Source organism: Notamacropus eugenii, chromosome 5 (genome assembly GCF_028372415.1).
Source record: "Notamacropus eugenii isolate mMacEug1 chromosome 5, mMacEug1.pri_v2, whole genome shotgun sequence".
Classification (NCBI taxonomy): Eukaryota; Metazoa; Chordata; class Mammalia; order Diprotodontia; family Macropodidae; genus Notamacropus; species Notamacropus eugenii.
In genome coordinates, this window is record NC_092876.1 from 274,007,242 (window position 1) to 274,026,940 (window position 19,699).

The 19,699-nt window shown below is 42.7% G+C and overlaps 1 protein-coding gene and 1 long non-coding RNA gene across 9 annotated transcripts in view; one reads left to right on the top strand and one right to left on the bottom strand.

Annotated features, from left to right (window-relative positions):
* Positions 1–19,699, bottom strand: part of GRAMD1B (GRAM domain containing 1B) — a 333,834-nt gene that overhangs the window by 230,549 nt on the left and 83,586 nt on the right. For 5 of the 8 annotated variants that reach the window (XR_011967771.1, XM_072612891.1, XM_072612889.1 and 2 more), the window contains exon 1: positions 9,771–10,147. The exons of 1 other annotated variant lie outside the window; for it this stretch is intronic. Coding sequence is in view for 4 of the 7 variants with exons in the window: in XM_072612891.1 (XP_072468992.1) it covers positions 9,771–10,147 (377 nt within the window). In the remaining 3 variants the exon portion in view is untranslated. Of the gene's footprint in view, positions 6,276–9,326; positions 9,558–9,770; positions 10,148–19,699 lie in introns of those variants that run through there. 2 more of the 8 variants (XM_072612899.1, XM_072612900.1) reach the window with 2 other exon arrangements.
* Positions 11,084–16,968, top strand: LOC140506107 (uncharacterized). The gene is made up of 2 exons (XR_011967774.1): positions 11,084–14,583; positions 16,639–16,968. It is a non-coding gene; the product is annotated as an uncharacterized lncRNA (long non-coding RNA).

Here is a 19,699-nt window from a genome sequence, read left to right on the forward strand (position 1 = left end):
CATTTAGGAGCATATGTCTAGATCACATATTTAGAGGCAGCTAGGTGGTACAGTGGATAGTGCACTGGGTGGGGAGTCTTGAATTCAATCCAGCCTCAGACACTTTTACTAGCTGTGTGACCTTGAGCAAGTCACTTAACCACTGTCTATCTAAGTTTCTTCATCTATACAATGGGGATAATAATAGCACCTACTTTCCAAGGTTGTTTTGAGGATCAAATGAGACAAATAAAGTACTTGGTACATGGCCGGTACTATAAATGCTAGATATTATTATTATTATTAGAGCTGGAAGGAATCTTGGAGACTACGGAGTCTACCGCATTTTATAGAAGAGGCACAGACAGGTTAGCTAATGTGCTCAGGGTTGCACAGAGAATAAGTATTTGAGGTAGAATTTGAATCTAGGCCTTCTAGATTTTTAGGTCCTTTACACCATGCTGTCTCTTAGGCTGCTATATTGGGAAGTTCTTCTTGGCATGGAGTCTAACCCTTGCATCCTTTGCTCCAAATTCTGCTCTCAAGGCCCAAGCAGAAGACATCCAACTCCCCTTCCAGATGATAAACTGCTAAAAATCAAGGTGTCCTCAAAGTTTTAAGAAGTTTTAAGCTTGTTATATATACTCCATACACTGAAAAGGGACAGGCCTCACATCCTCCCTAAGTCATTTCTTCATCTGGATTGAGCTTCAACAGTTCCTTCCACTGATCCTTTAATGGACAGCTTTAGGGATGCTTCATCAGACTCCCAGCTCTTCAAAAGTAATCTAGTCCAACCAGAATGGAGTAGAAAACCACTCTATGATATCCCTAAGTGGTCATGCAGTGTCTGTTGACATGCACGCTTCAGGACAACCCAATTAACCTTCCTCACCACACACCCATTTCCCATCTCTATACCTTTGCATCAACTGTCTTCCCTGCCAAAATATACTCCCTCCTCATCATTCCTGCTCAGGATCCCTAATTTCCTTCAAGGTTCAGCTCCAACACTTCTGACATAAGGCTCTTCCTGATCTCTCCTGCCAACTGCTAGTGTCCCCTCATTATTTTGAGTTTGTACATTTTTGTTATATACTTACATTTGTACATTCTATTTCCCCTATAGAATACAGTTCATTGAGGATAGATATTGTTGCATTGATGTCATTATATCCCTTACACAATTTCTGGTGCTTAAAAAAATGATTGTTGAATGAAGATATCCAATCCTGTCTTCTTCTTCTGGATGTGCCCCATGTATGTGGTTGTTTTCAATTCTTCTCACCCAATGCTATTTCATTTGGTGATCTCACCAGCTTCAATATTTATTCTGTGCAGATGACTCTGATATCTATTTGTCTAGCCTAATCCCTCTCCCAAGCTCCAATCTCACCTCTCCAACTGCCTCTTAGACACTTCAAACTGGATAGCCCACTTAAACTTAACATATGGAAACTTCATCACCCCTTCCCTCAAAACCCTCTCTGTTGAGGGTACCATTGTCACCTCCATCACCCAAGTTTTCAACCTAAGTGTATTCCTTAACTCTTCACTCTCATCCCCATATGTAATCAGATGTCAAGTCCTGCCCTTTGCACCTTCACATCTTTTATACACACGCTTCTCTCCTCTGACCAGGCAACCACCCTGGTGCAGGTCTTTATTACCTCGTGCCTAGAGTAGCACACTAACCTGCTGGTTGGTCTGCCTGCCTGCTTGCTTCAAGCCTCTCTACATTCCTATCCACTCTCCACTCAACTGTCAAATTGATCTTCCTGGAGCATAGGTATGACTAGGGCTCCCTATTGCCTTCAGGGTCAAATATAAAATCCTGTTTGGCTTTTGAAATCATCCATAAACCTAGACCCTTTCTACTTTTCCAGTCTTCTTATACTTTACTCCCTTCTACCTACTCTGTGATCTGGTGACACTGGCCTCTGTTCCACTTCTCTACTCCAGGCATTTTCATAAATTGTACTCCATGCCTAGAACTCTCTCCCTCTCCATCTCCCCTCTCAATTCTCCTGACTTCCTTCAAGTCTGAGCCATAGTCCCACCTTCTGTAGGAAGCTTTTCCCATTCCTCCTTAATCTTAATGCCTTCCTGTTGAGATTACCTCCAATCTATCCTCTTCCTCTCTTTCTCTCTCTCTCTCTCTCTCTCTCTCCATAAATATATAAATACACACACAAACACACATAGATACATGTCTCCACATCTATATAAATATAGATATAGATATATAGATAAATAGATAGATCTTATTTGTACAAAGCTGTGAACTCCTGGAAAGCAGGGACCATTTGTTGCATTTATATCCCCAGCACTTATTAGCACTATGCCAGGTACATAGTAGGTACTTAATAAAACTAGTTGACTATTCCACTTTATTGACGATATCCTTTAAAAACTATCATTCTCATACTCTAGATGCATGATAAACTATAACATTTGCAGTGTTCCCAAATATTTAATAACCTATAACATCTACAATATTCTCAAATACATCGACAGAAAAAAAAGAAGACTCAGTCTCAACTAATTTTGTTAGATAATCAGGAGCCCAGATTGAACCTTCTGCAAGTCTGTCTCCTCCTCCACAGCAAGGAGAAGGTACTGGGTGGGGGAAGAGAGAGAGAAGAAATGCAAACACATAACAATTGCTTCCTCTCCCTTCCCATCTAATCTGGGGACAAATGGGGCATACACAGCCCCCATAGGAGGGAAGTGAAAGCTCCACCCTTCTGGACTTGCCCAAGATTTACTTGGGTGAGTTCCTCTCTCACTGTTGATCCAAATCAACCCAAAGGCAGCAGAGTTGTACCAAACTTTCTTCCTGTTCCTTAAGTATTCCCCTAAACGCTGAAAATGACCACACAATTCTTCATAAAGGAGTTTCTTCACCTATTTCTTTCCTTTCCCCACCTCTCTAGGATTCCCTAGCGACTATGCTACCACAATCAGGGCAAAGTACATAAAGCAGAACTATAACCTTTATTACCTTGGACACAGAATCAGGCCTGTGATTTCACTGCTATAAGAAACTCCCAAAGAGTGAAGGACCTCCATTAATGCATATCAGGACCTACTAGACTACTTAAGAGTCTTCCAAGAGTCCAGGGGCACGGGAAGGTTGAGCAAACTGCCCATGGCACTCTATGCTTCTAGTCAAGTTACCTAAAATCTCATTAGTTATTTTTGCTGTTAGCTCCACCATTCACTCATATTCTGCTTATCGGTCACTAAAACGCTCAGATCTTTTCCATATAATTGTTCTCTAGCTATGCCTCCCACATTTATACTTGTAAAACCTTTTTTCTCAACTCAAGTATTGTTTAGTACTTTGTATTTTCTCCTATTAAGTTTCACATTCTTTCATTTGTCCCATTAATCCAGCCCAGGGGTGGGGAACCTGAGGTCTCAAGGTCACATGTGGTCCTCCAAGTCCTCAAGTGCAGTCCAAACTTCACAGAACAAATCCCCTTAATAAAAGGATATGTTCTGTAAAATTTGGACTCAGTCCAAAGGCCTTACCCAACAACCTAGAAGGCCATATGTGGTCTCAAGCCTGCCAGTTCCCCACCCTGCCTGTGAGGTTATTTTGAGGTAATGATTTTGTTATAGTTTGTCAATTAACCCTGCTATCTTTATGTCACCTAAAAATCTGATATGCCTGTCAAATATGATAAGTATAACATATGCCATAAAAACTGAATAAAGGGTCAATTCCTGAGGTACTTCACTGAAGACCTACTTCCAAATTGACAATAATCCATTAATCACCATGTCAGGGTTCCACATATTCAAACAGCTTCAAATCCCCCTAACTATACTATCACTTTGTCCATAAAGATATCAGGAGAGATTTTGTCAAATACTTTCAAGGAATTTCCTTGCTATATACCAGGGTAGTAATCCTATCACAAATGGAAATGTGGTTAGTCTGGTACCATTTGAGCTTTTCTAGACAAACTCATGATAACAAAGACTAATTGACCCCTGATTCCCTTTTTAAATGCTCACAAATCACCCCTTTAATAATGTGGTTAGAATTTTGAAAGAATTCAAAGTCAAATAGTGAAAATATACTCAATAGGAAAGTATATGTAGAATCTATACAGAATTGTATGCAGTCGTGGGGAGGGAGGGAGGTAGTGGGGGGTGGGTGGGGAGGGATAAAATCGCAATTGTATGGCAGTGATTGTTAAACATTAAAAAAATTAAAAAAATAAAAAAAAATAAAAAAAAAAGAATTCAAAGTCAAGATTCTCATATTTGAAAATTAAGATAACATTTTGTCTCCAATCCTGTAGCATCTCTCCCATTTGCTGTGCTTTTTCTAAGATCACCCATCTAATATTGACAATGGTGCCTCAGGATTTACCCCTTGAAAATTTATTCAGTATTCTAGAGTAAAGCTCATCAAAACTTGGGGATTTGAAGTTATCAAGGGTAACAGCTATGTGCTCTCTATCGCCTCACTTATTTTGGATGGCAATTCTCAGTTAACCATTTTTTTTGTTCTATATTTCCTAGTACAGAAAAACAACAACAAAAACTGGAATCAAAATGGGAGTGGAGGAGTTCTATCTTTATTCTACAATCTGTTCTCATTCACCCCATCTCCCCCATTTAAGCTGACATGAGGGAACCCAGGAAACATGGTATCATGGCTTTGTCATTTTCTTTGTCCTAGACATTCATCCCTAAGGAAATAAGGGGAAAAAGAGAGGTTCCTTCAAAAGCCATCGTCACTGGTGTCTCAGCCTTATCGGTGTTTGTGTTTGCTTTTCCTTTGATCCTGAACCCTTTACCCTGATGACTCTCCCTTCTTCTCTGCCACCCTGGGCTAAGTAAAAGGAGTCTGTCAACTTTCTTATTATTCAAGCCAATACAGGTAAAATCAGAGTGCAAAGTAGAGGCTCTCCTTGGCCCCACCTTCTTTCCCTAGTCACACCAGGTAGAATGCTATGGCAAACGCTGAGTGGAATTTTTATATACTTTAGAGAGGCAGATTGGGTACAGAGGGCATGGGAAGAAGGAGGATGCCATGCTGGGTCTGGTATGTTAATCCCTACCTAATTCAAGCTATTTTCTGATCAGAATTCAGAGAGGGTAGTGAAATCTAAGCAGGGTAATGAGGAGCAAGGAATTCTAGGTATAGATGAAGGATATGGGAGCCTCATGCACAGAAACACACAATGGGCCATGAGAAATATACCTAAGCAGGAAATATGTTTAACATTCAAAGCCCCTTTTCAGTCTTATTACACATTACTCCCCATCCTGCTTTCTATGGTACAACCAAACTGGCCTTTTTTACTGTTTCTCTCACTCATGGCACTCAGTCTCCCATCTCCAAACCTTTCCATCAGAATGTCCTTCCTCCTCACTGCTACCTCCTTAAGTTTCTCTTGTTTCCTTTAAAACTCATCTCAAATGTCAACTTTAACATGAAAAGCCTTTCCTGATCTTCCCAGCTACCAGTGCTCTTCCCAAAATAACTTTGTGTTAGTTATGTGGAGATTTTGTTTATCTGTATATATATGTAGGTTATACATTTTATATGTGTGTGTACATAGGTTTGACAGGTTTTATGTGTATGCGTAAGTGTCGGTTATATATTTTATGTACAAGTTATATATATAATATATATATATATATCTTATGTATATATCCTTGATAGCAGGGACTATTTCATTGCTGCCCTTGAATCCCCAGTGCATAGCATAGGGCCTGGCAAAGTGCCCGTTTGCTGATTAACTGATGGTGAAGATGGCTAGAACATTCTAATAATAATATTAACAGCTAACATTTATACAGCACGTACTATGTCCTAGGCACTGTGCTAAATGCTTTACAATAATTATCTCATTTGATCCTTATAACAACCCTGGGAGGTAGGTGCTATTATTATCCCCATTTTATAGAAGGGAAAACTGAGGCAAACAGCCCAGGGTCACACAGCTACTAAGATAATCTGATGCTGAATTTGAATGCAGGTTTTCCTGACTTGAAGACTAGTGCCCTATTCACTGTGCCATCTATCCTACTCATCCAGCTGTTTGCTTGGCACTTGTACAGCATTCTTTGCCCAAGGCTTAAAGAAAATGGGGTGCTAAGTTTTAACTTTGAACCCGTGTCAAAGATAAGATATTAGCTGCCTTTCAGATTTCCAAGATTTGAAGTTAGCATATGCTAAAAATCATTCAATGTTTCTAAACAGGACTGCCCTGAAAACTTTTTAGCAAGATGAGAACCCTTCCATATTTTAAAGACCCTCTCTCTCTCTACCTCCCTCCCTCTCTCCCTCTTTCTCCCTCCCTCCCTCTCTCTCTCCCTCTCTCCCTCTCTCCCTCCCTCCTTCTCTCTCTCCCTCTCTCCCTCTCTCTCCCTCCCCCCCTCTCTTCCCTCTCCCTCCCCTTACTTGGACAATTCATTTCAGTTTTATTAACAGAAGTAAAGTATCCAGAACAAGGGAGATGATACTCTTGCACTCTGCCCTAGTTGATTACTCCAAGCATTATAATCCGGTTCTGGGAGTTACATTTTAGCAGTAAGAGGGCCATTAATAAACTTCAGTATATCCACAGAAAGGTATGAGTATTTTAAACCAGGCCATATGAGAATCTGTTAAAGGCACTAAAATTTAGCCTCGAAAAGGAAAGACATCCAATTATACAACACTATTCTTCAAATATCCAAAGGACTTTCATATTAAAGGACTGCATTTTTTCTACTCAACCCTGAGGTCAAAATTAAGAAAATGTCACAGAGGGGTAGATTTTGGTTCAACTCAAAGAAAGATTTCTTAACAATTAGAACTGCCTGAAGTGGAACGGGCTGGGTCAAGGTAGATGGGTGGGGTCCCTCATGAACTGCTCTTTCTGGTGGTCTTCAAAGAAAGATGGGATGCCCATCCTCGAAGGATAATGTATATGGGGTGTATGTGTGTGTTCGTCCTTTGCTGCCAAAGAAGACCATGTCATCAGAGAAATAATGACATGACTTGCACTTGACTTTGTTTTTGAGGAGGGAGGGCTGTATATGGGGTAAATGATCTGGGTAAGGGTTAGATGAGATGACTACTGAGGTCCCTTTCACTGCTTAGTCTCTATGTCCATATGCCCTTATAAAACTCAGACTCCTCAAGGGCAGGGAATATTTCAATTTTGTCTCTGTTACCCAGATGTATAATTCTGCAAGAAATTTATACTTAGATCTTCATAGTAATCTTACTTGGCAAGTCCTTTTTCTTTATTCCCTACCTGGTGGAGATGGAGAAATCTCACTAGAAATACCTTCTCTCGTGGATTTTCATAGACAGAGAAGAGAAAAGAAAGAGGAGGGAGATAGAGCATGCATTTACTAAGCACTTACTATGTGTCAGGCACATATGATCCAAATATTATCTCATCTGATAATTTTATTTGAGAGAGGAATCACAATGCAGATGTAATGGATAGGTGACCAGACTTTCAACAAACAGTGCTCCTGTTTAAATCACACCTCTGACACTAGCTCAATGACTATGGGCAAATCATATAACCTCTAGGTGCCTCAGCTGTAAAATGAGAATAACACCTGAAACAAGACGAACTTTTTTTTGTAGGCATAAATGGGATAATGCATACAAAGTGCTTTATAAACCTTAAAGTGCTAAGAAATATAAAGTACTGTTTTTCTCTCAGGAAAAGAATAGTGGGCAAACCTTGAAGAACTACTTCAGTTTAAGGTTAGCTCCAAACATAAGAGCCAGATCTGGGTTCTTCTCTGGCTTCTTTTGCCCTTGCAACTAGCAGTGTGCCTAGCAAAGAAAAATGCTGTTCTCAGGGTCTATAGGAAATCCTGGGTACAGCTGTCTCAGGAGCAGCTTCTACAGGCTGGTTTGGTGCCAACTGCACAGAGTTACTTTGGGATTCTCATCCTCTGCTGCTTTTGGGCCTTTAGGAGCTTGAATTTCAGATCATAAAATCCAATACTCTTATTTTACAGGTGTGGAAAGGGACATAGAGAGGTTAAGTGACTTTCTTAGGGTCACACAGGTAACGAGTGGCTGAGACAAGATTTGAACTCAGGCCTTCCTGACTACAAAATCAGTGTTCTATCCACTACTCTCTTTCATATCCCACTACTATGCCCTTTTTATCCCCACCTCCATACCATTATGTGTGCCTAAATCACCATGAATTCTCTCCTCCTCTATCCAGATCCCACTCCTTCAGGGACCAGCTCTGGGCCTGCTTAAAGCCTTTCCCTACTATTCTAGCTCACAACGAATTCCTAAGGTAATTATAGTCAGTGCCACATACTTCAGCTCTTAATTGCTCATTAATCACTTCACAAGTGTTTTGTCTCCCCATCTAGACTGAATTCTCCTGAAGGGCAAAAACTGGGTTTCTTGCTTCTCTGGGGTCTCCCCCAAGGTGTTGGGAACACAGGAGGTGCCAAATAAATACTTGTTGAATGGAAGGGAACTGAATTTAAAGGAGTTTACAGCCTGGTGGGGGCAGGCTGTAAACTGACACTGCAGTTCAATTGCCTCATATACATACACACAGCCTGAGTCTCAAGTCCAGAAAAGAGAAATATCTTTTGTGTGGCCAGCATGAACAGACTGCACTACCCAATGAGACAGCAGACCCCTCTCACCAGCCAATGAGAACACAGCCCTAAATAGCAACCCCTGAATCCCTGACCTCAGCCTTGGTTTTGCAGCAACATCACTACCTCCTACACACCTTTCATCTTCAACCCTAGCCAGGGGTAAAAAACAAAATATAAACAAGAAAACCTTTCCCAGGAGGCAGATGCAATCTAGAACACATTTTTTGGAATGGTTACACATGGCAAAAAGGGGATAGGGCCCAAATGATTGTCACCACTGTGGCAGAACCCAGAGTGTGTCAAGTTCTAAAGGTTCATAGACAGTGTTAGTTAACTGTGGCCCAGTCTGTGGGACCCCTCAGCTACACTATCCCCTTGTATTTCAAAGGGAAATGGGCAGACTCCTAGGATGAGAAAAAGACCCAGAATCAAGAGGCCCAGACCCTTGTCTCCCAAGCCTTTTGCCAGCTGTGAGCCTTTGGACAAATCACTCCAGTATGAATTGGGACCTCAGCTTCCTCTATAACTGATAGTGTTGGGTCAGGTGATTTCCACACTCTTCAGCCCTAAACCCTATGACCATGTGTGTGTCACTCAGGCTGTTGCCCATGCCTTGGATATTTCCCCTCCCTAAGAGCCTTTCAGGGCTCAGATCAAGTGCTACTACTTCCAAAAAAGTCTCTCCTGACCCTTCCACCACCACCACCCTCCCCTTAGGATGTCTGCTGCAAATTTACCTTGTTCAAATCTTGTGAAACTTATCTGTAAACGTGATGTGTCTATAACGGATAGAAAACACACTCTTTGAGGGCTGGGACTGTCTTCATTTTTGTATTTGCCCCCCACCCCCCAGTGGCTGGCACGTGCTAGGTGCTTAACTGACATCCTATTATATCATATCAAATATTAATCAGGGAGTCAACAGGACACGTATAAATATTCAGCAGCCAGGGCGGCTCATCCCTTGCCCTTAGAAGAGGAAATCGGAGACGTGTGAATGGATGGTGGGATGGATGGAGAGAAAAAAGGGGGCGCTTAAGCTCGTTCTGTTCATTAACCTGGGAAAGGACTCGGTGAATGGTGCGCAGAATGCTCCCACTATGATTCCCCAGGACCCTGACCGGCTCCCACCGAGGGGGTGGGAGCGAGGAAGGAAAGATCTGGTGACTGGTGGGACATACCTGCTCTCACTGCATTGTTTGCGCTCTCTCACCCGCAGCCACTTTCGGAGGAGGAAGCGTTTGCGGCGAGGTGAAGCGCTGGGTGTGGAGCAGTTGGACCAGGGAGTGTCCTCATCGCTGGACGGGGTTATCTCGATGGACGGCAATTGCAAGAACTCCTTGCCAGGGGCCAAAGGGCTGGGCAAGTCCGGGGCCAGGCCCCCCTCCAAACTTTGCTCTTGCACGTTCTTCATCCGGCGCATTTTGAATCTCCGCCGACGAAGCGTGGGCGTGGATGAGCTGGACCAGACTGGGCTGACCTCGGGGGCTCCCTGGGACTCCCCTGGCACCTGCAGGGCGGGTAGCTGGAGGTTCTCCATGATGTTGGCAGCTGGCATTGGGCTCTCGTCCTCCACTCTCTACACTCTCAGAAGTCTCTCTCTCTCTCTCTCTCTCTCTCTCTCTCTCTCTCTCTCTCTCTCTCTCTCTCTCTCTCTCTCTCTCTCTCTCTCTCCTTCTTCCTGGCCTGCCCACTAATAATACACTGTCCCCCACGTTAGGCAACACCTTGGCATGCTGCAAAGACTTGGGCAACTTCTTTATCCTGCTGCGGGATGGTGGAGGCAGCCGGCGAGTGCTCCGGAAGTGTCTACAACTTTCTCTACAACCCAGGGCTCCCCCCAAGCTTGCTGCCCTCCACCGGAGAGATGCCCGTGGCCGAAGGCGGGCAGCAGGCCGGGCTGCCAACCCCCCGGGCTTCCCTCTTGGGGCTCCCCTCTGGAGCGCTTGGCTCGCTTGTTTTTCTTCCGCTGGTTCTCCCTCGTCTGCTTGCGTCTCCGCCTTAGCTGGGACTACTCGGTGACACGCTCCCCGCGGGGCCGCGAGGCAAACTCTCAGCTGTTTGTGTTCTGGAGACCAGGTTGGGCAACCGGCTTGGAGCTGCAAGGAGGGCAGAGAGAGAGAGAGAAAGGAAGAAGAGGAAAAGACAGAGAGGAAGGAGGGGGGGAAGAAAGAGAGAGGGAAGCGATAATAACTGGATAAAAAAGGAGGAGGGGCGGGGGGTGGGGAGGGGGCGGGAGGAGGTTGGCATTTCTGTGGGAGATAGGGCATTCACAGCAGCAACAGCGAGTGTAATTGTACACGGGATCCCTTGGGGACAGAGCCTGCCCGAGTGTAAAGGCTGCTCCAATCAGCCTAATGAAATAGGATAAGAAACCAAACTTTCTCCAAAAGGCGATTGGTCAGGCAGCTTTCTCATTGTCTCGTCTCTCCTAGGAGGGTGGGCTTGGGAGGGGAGAGGGTGAATATGGGTGGGGGAGAGGGGCGGGCGGAGGTGGTGCTGAACTTTCAGAGCTCAGCTCCTATTCTCCTTGCACCCTGCTCCCCGTCTCCCCTCCCCAAGACACAAGGTGAAAGTCAGACCAGGATCTGGGGGTGGGAGGGACAGAAAGAGGCAGGCAAGGGGAGCTCAGGGAGTTTTCCAGCTGGGTGTATTCCCTCCTCCTTAAGATGTGAGGAGAATTTCCCCAAGGCAACAGGGTTGGGAGAAAGATGGGAAGAGGGTGGTAAATTTAGCAGGAGCTGCTTCCAAAAAAATGACAGCCTTTCTGAAAAGAGAGGAGAGTCCTCAGTTGGAGCTGTCAGAGATACCACATACCAAAGAAAGGACAGATGAAAGAGTGACTGACACAGACCGCACAGGACAAGAGAAAAAATGGAACTGAATCCTGAGGATTGTCTGACCCTTGCTCCACCATGTTCCAAGCCCAGATAAGGGTTAAAATGACTACCATCCAACAAAGAGCCAAATAGCCAGCCAATGCACCCTGCCCCTCGGCCTTTGGGAGAGATTCATTTTTCAACACAGTCAAGAGTATGGATAGGTTTGGGTCACCAAAAGGCCTGGGTCCTTCCCAGGTAGAAGTGCTGGGAAAATGAGCAAATTCAAGAGTCTCAGGATGGGCCTAGGGCACACTATACTAAAGACACTGGTCCTAGAGCCTTGAAAGTAACATGGAATTGAATCCTTAGGACCATCTCTAATCTCTCCCCCAGCCCAAAGCATTGGCCTATATATTCAAGTGAAGCAACTGGGGGATTGGGTTGGGAGAGAAGGGGAGAACTCAGCAAAAAAAAAAAAAAAGTAGATGAGAAAAGAATCAAAAGAGAGAGAAATATTCAGTCCAAAGACTAATTTCATTCAGTCTCTCCTGGACTCTTCACCTGAAGCCCCATCTCCTGCTGTGAGCCTATATAGACCCCTGGTTCCTCTTTGAGAATAAATTTCAAATGAAGGCTTTAGAAATAACCTCAAGGATAATGTAAAACCCACTACCGTACCATGTGATGATTCATCATAATAAACCACCCCAAGGAGTAACTCTATAGATAACTAAGCCTACAGCCACAGTCCCATCCCATGAACGTGAGGAAGTTTTTGAGGCAGAGTGAATCTTATACCTCCTTAAGTTACAGATGCTGGCAGCTCAGAGGACCATTAGAAACCCAGACCTGAATCAGTCTCCCCAAACCTTCAGCCCCATCTGTCTGATTCTTCTCCAGCTTGGGCTGTCGACTCCAACATCATTGGCACTTGGGTATCACTCAGTTTTAACTCCCGGATATGGCACAGCAAACAGAAACCACTTCGTATCAAGTATCAGACCCAGAAAGGAAGGAGCCGGATGTCAATATGCTTGAGACATTTCTGGCATCTGGGATTGGTGAAGAGGCTGCAGTTTGACTCTAAACTCCTGAAGCTGGAGCTGAGCCAAATCCCTGTAGGTCTGCTGGTTGCCAGTGTACATTGCCCATCCTGAGATTTTCTCCAAGATGTTTGGAAGGTTGCTCAGGTGGAAGAAGGCTCAAGGGAAGGCAAGTCCCTTGCAAAATGTTTCTTAGAGGCACTGAATTTAAACTTCTGCCTCCTGGGAATAAGAAAAGATCTTCCTTTCCACATATGTTTCCCAGTCCATATTTTTATCCACAGTAGATTCTAGATCGAAGATTCTATTTAATTCAGTTAAAATCAAATCTTGATCAAGCTTCAGGAGAGTTTAATCAATTATTATAATATAATCTCATTTATATGCACTTCCCTCTCTTTCTCCAGAGGTGAGGCCTAGGGGTGTGGAATATTGCATATATTATCAGAGAGTGTTGGTTGGTTTTGCTGAATTGCTTTTTTTTCTCTTAAAAAAAATCTTTGTTACAAGGGATAGTTCATTGGTGAGGGGAGATGGAAATTATATATTCAGAACTGAAGGTGATATAACAATAGATACAAATTTGCAAACTTTCAAAGGCTATTTAAATGTCATCTATTATTATTCCAAAAAACCTAATTTAAGGACTGAAGAGATCAATAGGTATGCCAATCATTTTTATTGCACTTAGACTGAGGCACCAAGTTAAACTGGAGACCAGTCTGGTTTGTCTGGGGACAGACACCAACAGAGAATCTCAAGAGAACACTGACTGATCTTTCTTAGAGTATTTCTGAAACAGGAGAACTTCAAAGAACCACTTCTCTCTACCAGCAATGACTACCTTCCACCAAAACTGTGTTAAAAAGGAGGAGTTCTTATTTACCCTGCTTACCCTTATACACTTTTTTACTGCATGGAAACTACATAGGGGTTTTTGTTTGGTTTTTTTAACAGTACCAATTTTTCAGCCAGTGGGTCTGGGTTCTGTTGTGACTGTCACTAAATCACCTGTGACCTTAGGCAAATCATCTTACATCCCTAGTTGTCAGTTTCCTAATCTGTAAAATGAGGAAATTGAACTTACTCATGTCTTAAGATCCCCATTCAGCTCCGACTTTCAAAGATTCTATATTCCATCAGTGATCTGGCACATGTGGTGAACACGTGCAATAAACTGTCCTTAAATCAAGAGACAAATGACGCATTGATGTACCAGTAGTGATGATGGGTTTGTGTGACTTCATCCAGATTTCCTTGTCTCTTTTGTAGTCATGGAACAAGGCAAGGCTAACTGGCCTGCGTATGGCTCAAACCCAAAACCTTGGCCTGTTTAGCCCCACACATGGTATTCTAACCAACTAAAATTGCAAAACTATTAGTATCTTTGTGTATTCTCTTGCTCATTTACATACATAGAGATTTTCCATCCCACTGCCATAAGCTTGAGACCCAATTGTTAATCATTAGATCCAAAGGCCTTTTCTCAGTTCTCATCCTTTTTGACATTTGAGTTTCACATCACCGTCCACACTCTCCTTTATCATCTCCCCTCCCATGGTTCCTGTGGCCTGACACTCTGGTGATTCTCATCCTACTACTTCTCCAATCTTTTTTTCTCCCTTGTTGGCCCCTCTTCCTCTTCCCACTCCCTTTATGAAACTGGAAATGGAACTGAAATAACTACATGTAACTGTCTACCCAAAATCAGCCCTTTATTCTTCTTTCTCTCCACTATTTCCTTTGACTTTCTCATCTCAAGGCTTCAACTAGCATTCACTGCTGGCTCTCAGATCTCTTGCACCTCTCCATTGGACTGTAGGCCTGTGTCTTCAAACATCAGAGGGCCATCTCTGTCTGGATGTCTTCATGGTACCTCAAAATATATAACATGTTCAAAACCAAACACATCCAGTCTGTACTACCTACTGTGCAGGATTTTAAGAGTTAAGGTTAGGCAAAGTCGGGAGACTTTGTGAATCCTACACCATTATAAGTAAATCAACCAACATGTACTCTGTGTCAGGTATTATGTTCAGTTCTGGAGATACAGTGACAAAAAGGAAATAGTCGTACCTTCATGGAGTATGCATTTTATCAATGAAGACAACATATACCTCCATACATGGGTATGTACAAAATCAGTTAAAGGTAATATTTGAGGGCAGGAGTCAAAGGGCACTAGCAACTAGGCCCCACAGAAAAGGAGGTGTTTGAGTTGAACCTTGAAGGAAACTAGGAATTCTAAGAGGCAAAGATGAAGGAGTTCATTCTAGGCATGGGAGACACCCTGTGCAAAGACATGGGCATAAGAGGTGAAGTAATATGTTTGAGAAACACCAATTAGGACAATATGACAATAGGACAATATAAAGTATGCACTCCTATAGAAGAGTAATGTATAATTACATGTATATTGTATGTAATATAATACAATATATATACATATGTATATACATATACATATGCACATATATATATACACAATGTAATCATATGTATATTGTGTGTAATGTATAATTATAATGCATAACATTGGAAGGGTAGGTTGGAGCCAAGGAAGGCAGGATATACTATCTGCTTATTATGTGCCAGGCACTGTGCTAAGTACTTTACAAATATCTCATTTGCTCCTCATAACAATCCTGGGAGGTAAGTATTGTTATAAAATTTATTTTATATTTGCTTTATTATCTTCATTTTACAGGTGAGGAAACTGAGGCAGACAGAGGTTAAATGCTTGCCCAGGATCACACAGCCAGGCAGGCAGGATTGAACTCAGGTCTACCAATTCCTAGCTCAAAGTTCTTTCTATAGTAGAGGGTACTGAATCCAAACTGCCTTCTAACTTTTCCTTCTAGTAAGATGATAGACTTTCAAGTATGCAAGGGTCTTAGAAACCATCTGTCACCCTCACTTTACAAATGAGGAAATGAAGGCCTAGAAAGTGGAGCCAATTACTTTTGAAGTACTTAGAAACATACTTTTTAAGTGGCACAGCCGGGATTCAAACCCAGTACCCTAATTTCCTTTTTCTTTGTGTATTCTCAACTCTAACTCTCCATTAGATTCATCTAGTCAGGAGAAACTCTCTAACAATTTAAGTTGTCCAAAAATGGAATGGCCTTCTTAAAGAAGTGGCGGGTTCTTCCTCTGGGGAGGTCTTCAAGCAGGGGATGAATGACTATTTGTCAGCTATGTTAGTGAGGGTTTCTTTTGTGTTGGCTGATGGAGTCCCAACCCTCAAATTCTGAGATTCTGAAATTCAAAAAATATAGTCTCAAAAGATGTCAGGAGTCAAAAAGTATTATATCAGGTTCACCAATTAAATTTAATTAAATACATTTTTTATTAAGTTCTTAATATTTTCAAGGAAGGCACTGTGCTAGGTGCTAAGGATACAAAAATAGATATAACCCTTGCTCAGATGGATTTTTACAATTTGGGGGTGGGAGTGGGGGGACAGGAAGGACAAGTATGCAAATAATATTGATGCAAGACAGAGTAAGTTAAGCGAAAAGTTTCCATCCCTGAGGCTCCCAGACAGTCCCGGAGAAGTTGGTGTTGGGAATGGATATTCTTAGAGATGATTCTATCATCTGGGATCAAGCTTAAGCTGAAATTTAGTGCCCAAAACTGAAAATGGACACAAATTCAGCACTAATCACAGCCACTGAAGTGATTTTCAGTGCATATGATGGGGTACAAGCCCAAGCCAAGATCTATTCCCTTTGGATCCGGAGGGCTTTTGTCCCATTACTCTGAAGGTCTCCCAGAAAGTCTGGCCTTTAAGGGAGGGGGGCTCCTTGGATTCCCCTTCCATTTCTCCCAGGCCAGATACTCCCTATCTTCTATGTAGCATTCTTTTGATATTCTTCCCTTTGATCCTATTACCAACCACTCCCATCAGGATCCTCCCTGGGTTTGATCTATGGAGACCATCCCTGGGACCCCAGACTCTTCTGGCCCAGGCCCTCCATTGTCTGATATCTCCTGATTACAGTCTTTTCTCTATATAAGGTCCATCTTGCCTCCATGAAGGCGCTCAGGTGGGATCCAGCACAGACTCGGTCTAGCTGAGATTCTATCTGGCCTGCTTTGGAATACAAGCGTTACAAATACTTAAGCTCCTTAAGAGTCAACTCAAAGTGGCGAATCTAATAAACTTTGTCTTTCTTTGGCAGGCTTGAGGCGAATTCATTCGAGCAGGACCTGGTGTGTCGGTATTTTGGGGTCCCCAGCACCCCTCAACCTCAACGGATCCACTCTAGAAATGAAGACTTGTTGCCATCAACCAAAAGCCATCAGCCTCTTTCTTGGAACAGCTAAAGCTGCCACTTTTACCAGAACTGATTTGTCTTACTTTGTACTCCCAAGAAAAATAACCTCCTCATTTTTCACATGGGGAAACTGAGGCTCTCATGGAGGGATTGAGGAAAAATTCAGCTACCAAAGGTTACTGAGGTTTGGTGTCTCGAACCACAACTTTAACCATTAAACTCCCTACCTCTCTATGTTGGGCTCTATTACTAAGCAACTTCCACCTGTTCTGGGATCTGGGATCATTATGTCACCTTTGGTCTCCTAGCCAGGTGTCAGCCAGAATGATCCAGGCACCCCCTCCCCCAACTCCCAGCAGGGCTTGTAGCTTTTAGATGTAGGCAAGCTCATATTACCAAGCAACTGTTGTTTATTCTGGGGAAGTTCTGGTTCTATTTTCCTGCAGACACGGGATACCCAACACCTGTTTATTGCTTCTCCAGACTCAGACCCAGAGACTATATAATAAGCTATTTAGCCTAAATTTCCTGGACTTAATTTGTGTGAAAAATACCAGCTGTGAGGTTGTATTTCTCCCTGTAATACACTCATAAGAGAGCTCAGGGTAGAGAAGGGTACCAACTACACTATATTCAGCACATTGTCTTTACACTCAGCTCCTGGTACCCCACCAAATACCCCAGAGATGCTGCCTATTCTTGAGAGGAAGTCTAGCATAGTTAAAAAGATGCCTAGCCTTTGGAGTCTCGAGTCTAGAGAACTGGGGCTTAATCTTGCCTCTGAAAGGAAAGTACTGTATAGAGGATTAGAGCACTAGATGTGAAGTTTGTCTCAGATGCTTAACAGCTGTGTCTGAGAATATCACTTCTCTCAAAGTCCCAGTTTTCCCTTCTGTGAAATGGGGGATTATATCAGCAAGGACCCCGACATACACAGAAGGGCCTGTTGTACAGGTTCTTAGATCTGCTTTTCTAAAAGAAATGCAACTTTTGAGGGGTCAACAATCTACTTTAACCAAGTACATATATCATTCACTTAGTTTAGAGGGAAAAGTCAGCACCCTAAACTTCAGAGAAAATACAAACAAAGAAATAAAGATCAACAGACAGGGCTTTCAACTGTCTGACCATAAGAAATACATACATAGTTACCAGAGAGAGAAGCACCAAATCTGGGTTTTCAAAGGGGAGGGGAGGGACTCCTAAGCGGCTACCCAGAGTCTCTTCTGCGGAAACAAACACTTTCAATGAATAAGCCCCAAAGTAAAACCTCACCTCAGAGTATAAATACACTGGTCACAGATCACAACCCTGGAGAACCAGGGCTTCATTAGAAATTAACAAAAGGTGTGGACCTTCCTACAAAACAAATCTCCCCTAACCAAACAGGCCCATTAATGGATGGGGAAGATCTTTAACTCTCATAAACATAATTAACATTACAGGTATTTGAACTAGATAGTTCCTTTTCAGTTTTAAATCTATGATACTAGAAGCCAAAGTTTTAAAAGAAACCAAGCTTTAAGTATAAATGAAATAAGACTACTTTAACTTCTCTTTTTGATTTGATCGATGGATTCTTCTTCAAGGAACATTGTCCTGAAGGGGAACTGGGAGTACAGGCATACAAAAGTGAGTTGTGCATGAGAAACTATGAAAATGATCTCTACAAGTTTATAGCAGGAAATAATAATAAGATGATCCACTCTAAAGGGACCCTGGTTCAAATTGTAGCACTGCTGCCTACTAGCTGTGTGGGATGGGATAGGAGGAACTGAACCTGGGATTTCATCAGTGTAGGGAGCTCTACTTAAGGAAATTCCCTCTATCAACTTGGGTATTGAGAGGTTAAAACACTTGCCCAAGGTCATCTAGCCAGTATTTCAATCACAGACTCTCAACACAGAGGTTAACTTTCTCTCTACTTCACCATACTTACTCTCTAAACATGAGTCACTAAAATTACCAATGAAATTAGCTCATGCTGCAACACAAGGGATTCAGGTGAGATTATAATGATTTGCTGACAGTGAGGCCAGTTATACATTCACTGGAATGGATTACTGAGGGTGGTTATAAAATGGCCTTTTATTTAGATCTTTAAAACTTGGCAGGCTTCATAGGGCAGGATGATTGCAGGCCTGTTTAAAAGCAAATGCCCAGGGGAGAAGATTTCTCAAATACCCCACTATGCTTGTGTATCTATGAAGGGAAGGACCAGGGAATGACCACTTGGTAGAGAGTAGAGAGTCTGAAAAGCACTGGGCTAGGCAATTCTCCCCATGCGTTTACCCTTATTTCTTCTGCTGGGGAGCCAGCCCCAAGGACTCAGAATGAGCTAGGCAGAACTGATCAGAAGAGATGAGAGAAAACAAAAAACCAATCCGAATAAAAGATAAGATGCTCAGAAACCACTTCTGACAAGGAGATGGGGTGGGGAGAGTGGGGGAAGCAGCAATATTTTTATGGATATCAGATGAGCCTGAAGTCAGCAAAACCTGAGTTCAGATCCAACCTCAGACATTTTCTAGATGTGTGACCTTGAGCAAGTCATTTAGATGTCATCTGCCTGAGTTTCTTCAAGCTTAAAATGAGGGTAGTAATACCACCTACTTCACAAGGTTCTTCTGAGGATCAAATGCGATATTTACAATGCTTAGCACAGCTCCTGCCACTGAAGAATGGTGCTTAATAGACACTTGCTTCCTTCCTTCTATAGAGAAATATTTCATGAAGGATAGTCATACAGGTAGTACTCTAAGCTATGGAGAACACTCAAATTTGACCCAGCATCGTCCTCTCCAAGCAGTTTCTCTTTTCAAGCAGAAGCCCCTTTTCAAGAGGTCAAGGGTATGTCATCTGATCAACCCTCCCTTGTTTAATTTACTATCAAATGGTTTATGAGTAGAGCAAGTACATGGTTCAGTCATGTAGTTTTGCTGACTGAATCCATTCTAACATTACC